This window comes from Tetrao urogallus, assembly GCF_951394365.1.
Source record: "Tetrao urogallus genome assembly, chromosome: 33".
Classification (NCBI taxonomy): domain Eukaryota; kingdom Metazoa; phylum Chordata; class Aves; order Galliformes; family Phasianidae; genus Tetrao; species Tetrao urogallus.
The window spans coordinates 98046-101376 of NC_136846.1; the positions used below are offsets into that span (position 1 = coordinate 98046).

Below are 3331 nucleotides of genomic sequence, written 5' to 3' on the forward strand. Positions count from 1 at the left end.
CCTTGCTGACACCTCCTGGCAACCGCTTTGTGGGTCTGTCAGCACCCTATGCCTACAAGAGCCTAGCCCTACTGCTGCCCACATGGCACCACAGCCATGCTGTGAAAGCACCACACACAGCAGCATACCTTCAGCGGCGGGAGATGTTCTCCCATTACAGGAGTGATGACATCCTCAGCGTCTGCATCCCATTATCTTCACTGACAATCTGGAAAGAGGGATTGACTGTTCCGTCAGTAAGTTTGCAGATGAAACCAAGTTGGGAAGAAGTACTGATCTGCCTGGAGATAGAAAGGCCTTACAGACGGATCTGGACAGGCTAGATCAGTGGACTGAGTCTAACTGTATGACCTTTACCAAGACCAAGTGTCGGGTCCTGCACTGTGGTCACAACAATCCCATGCATTCACTACAGGTTTGGGGCAGAGGAAAGCTGCAGGGAGGGAAAGGATCTGGAAATGTTAACTGACAGCTGACTGAATATGAGCCAGTACTGTGCCAAGTGCCCAAGAAGGCCAATGGCATCCTGGCTTCTATCAGAAATAGCGTAGTCAGCGGGACCAGGGGGATGACGGTCCCCTGTACTCAGCACTGCTATTGCCACACCTTGAGCACTGCATGCAGTTTTGAGCCCCTCGCTACAAGAAAGACATTGAGGCCCTGGAGGGTGTCCAGAGAAGTGCAACAAAGATGTAAAGGGTCTGGAACAGAAATTTTACAGGGAGCAGCTGAGGGAACTGGGTTGCTTCATATGGAGGAGGCTCAGGAGGACCGCATCACTCTGCTCAACTGCCTGAAAGGATGTTGTACCAAGGTGGGAGTCGCCTATTTCCTCAGGTAACAGCGAAGAGCTGGAAGTCATGGCTTCAAGTTGTGCCAGGGGAGCTTCATGTTGGATAATAGGAAAAAAAAAATTCACAGAAAGAGTGGAGAGGCATTGGAACAGGCTGCCTAGGGCAGCGGTGAGGTCACCATCCCAGGAGGTTTTCAAGGGATGTGCAGATGTGACACTTAGCAGCATGGCTCAGGAAGCACGGTGGTGGTTGGACTAGATCTTGGTTATCTTTTCCAACCTTAACGATTCCAAGGTTATAATACCCAAAGAGCCCAGCTGTAGGCGCGGGCGGATGGGGAAGATGCTTCCGGCACACGCGCGGACTTGCGGCCGCGCTCCGATGCTTTTTGACCCTGCGGAGCCGCCGTAGTCGGTTGCGGTGTGCGTACACGGAAACTTCCGGCCGCGCTCCGATGCTTTTTGTCCCCGCGGAGCCGCCGTGGTCGGTCGCGGTGCGCGGAGTCGTCATGGAGTCGGAGGGTCCCTCTGAGCCGGGTTTCGTCGGGATCCGCTTCTGCCAGGAGTGGTGAGAGAGGCGGGAGCGGGGCCGGGACCGGGACCGAGCCCTGTTCCGGCCCCGCGCTGATTCGCGTCTCTTTAGCAACAACATGCTGTACCCCAAGGAGGACAAGGAGAGCCGTGTGCTGCTTTACGCGGTGAGGCCCCGCGGCTCGGGTACCCCCACGGGCCCCGCACACCCCGAGCCGCGTCCTTCAGAGCTGGGCCCGGGCCTTGACCCTCCCCACTCCCATCTCTGCCCCCAGTGCCGCAATTGCGACTACCAGCAGGAGGCCGACAGCAGCTGCATCTACGTCAACAAGATCACGCATGAAGTGGAGTGAGTGCGGACCCCCTTGGGACTCACCCCCGACACCCCTTCCTCCTGATTCCAACCCACAGAGCCGTCCACTGCCATCCCTGCCATCCCCTCCTTCGTCCCCCCGACAAGACAGCCCCTAAAGTCCTCCCCTCGATCCTCCCACCTCGGCACATTGGCCGTTCCTGTTCTGGGTATCGGTGGAGGCTGGTGAACGGGGTGGGGGGGGGGGGGGGCTGCAATTTCAAAAGGATTGGTGGGGGTTGTTAACGAGGGGGTAATTAAGTGAGGAAAGTGCTTGGCGGGTGGCTCGGTAGTGAGAGGTAATAAGGCAGGCTGACTGGAGAGCAGTGAACAAAGTGGATCAGTTCATAGTAAGGATGATAATGGAATGATTGGGTTAATAACGGTGATCAAGGTGTAAATGGGGAGTAATTAATAAGGATAGGTAATAAGGGAAGATGACCAGAGGGCAATTAATGGAGAAAATTAATAGGGGATATATATTCATAGGCAGTTAATAAGAATCATAAAGGAACAGTTGGAATTGTTAGTAAGATTGATTGTGGAATAAATAGAGAGTAATTGATAAGGAGAAGGCAGTTAAGGTGGAACAACTCAAGAGCAAATAATAAGAACATAATGAGGAAGATGACAGGGTCGTTAACTATCTTGAGGCTCGTTAGGAGGCTGATTAACAATCTGGGTGTCTCCTCACAGTGAGCTCACGCAGATCATCGCTGATGTCTCCCAGGACCCTACGCTGCCGCGCACTGAGGACCATCCCTGCCAGAAGTGAGGAGGACTTGGGGATCCCTGTGGGGACCAGGAGCCCCTGCAGGAATGTGAGGGGCTCCCTTGGGGCCGAGAGATGTCCTCAGCCCTGCTGCTTTCCCCCTGGGCTCCAACTTTACCAGTGTCGGGGGCATGGTATCCCTGCCATGTTCCTGCTGCAGGGCTCTGCTATATGCTGTCCATCACCAGTACTCTCCTCACAGCTCCTTTACTTCCCTATGGGGTTATTTAACATCCCCTCCTGTGGTTCCTGCCCCACGCAGGGGTTCCACGTCCCTCCTGTGTCACTGCTTTCCTTTCTCTCCCCCAGGTGTGGGCACAAGGAAGCTGTTTTCTTCCAGTCGCACAGTGCAAGAGCTGAGGTGAGGCACCACCCCCAAGTCCCCCAGCCTCCCAGCTGCTGTTGCCACCCCTTCCTATCCCTCTCCTGTGACCACTGCCTCCCCCTACTCTTCAGGATGCCATGAGGCTCTACTATGTCTGCACAGCCCCGCACTGTGGCCACCGCTGGACCGAGTGATGGCTGTGTCCCTGGTCTGGCTGTCACCCCCCCAAAACAGCTGTTGACTCCTGTACAACCCCTTCCACCTGCCAGATTTCTTCTCTGTACCTGCCGGAATGGCATTTGCATACAAAAAATGGTTGACTTTTGGCAGTGGGTCATGGTGGTGGCTCTGTGGGATAGCATTGGATGGGAGGCAGCTCTGTGGGGCAGTGGGGAGGCTTTGGGATGACTGTCAGGTGGCTGGGTCCCTGCAGAAATGTCGCGCTTTCAGCTACGGAGTCTCAGATCCCCTGCAGTGTCCCCAGGAGTCATCCCTTGTACCCCCAGAGTGTCCCCATGGGCCCTGAATTGCAGCCCTAGGATCTCCAAATGTCATCCC

The 3331-nt window shown here is 55.3% G+C and overlaps 1 protein-coding gene across 1 annotated transcript; it reads left to right on the top strand.

Annotated features, from left to right (window-relative positions):
- Nucleotides 1-1302: 1302 nt before the first annotated feature.
- On the top strand, nucleotides 1303-2967 carry POLR2I (RNA polymerase II subunit I; the record flags this gene model as incomplete). Its single annotated transcript, XM_079547882.1, has 6 exons — nucleotides 1303-1361; nucleotides 1437-1491; nucleotides 1600-1673; nucleotides 2373-2447; nucleotides 2758-2809; nucleotides 2905-2967. 6 exons carry the CDS (start codon nucleotides 1303-1305, stop codon nucleotides 2965-2967), a joined length of 378 nt encoding a protein of 125 aa, XP_079404008.1.
- Between the last annotated feature and the right edge of the window lie 364 nt (nucleotides 2968-3331).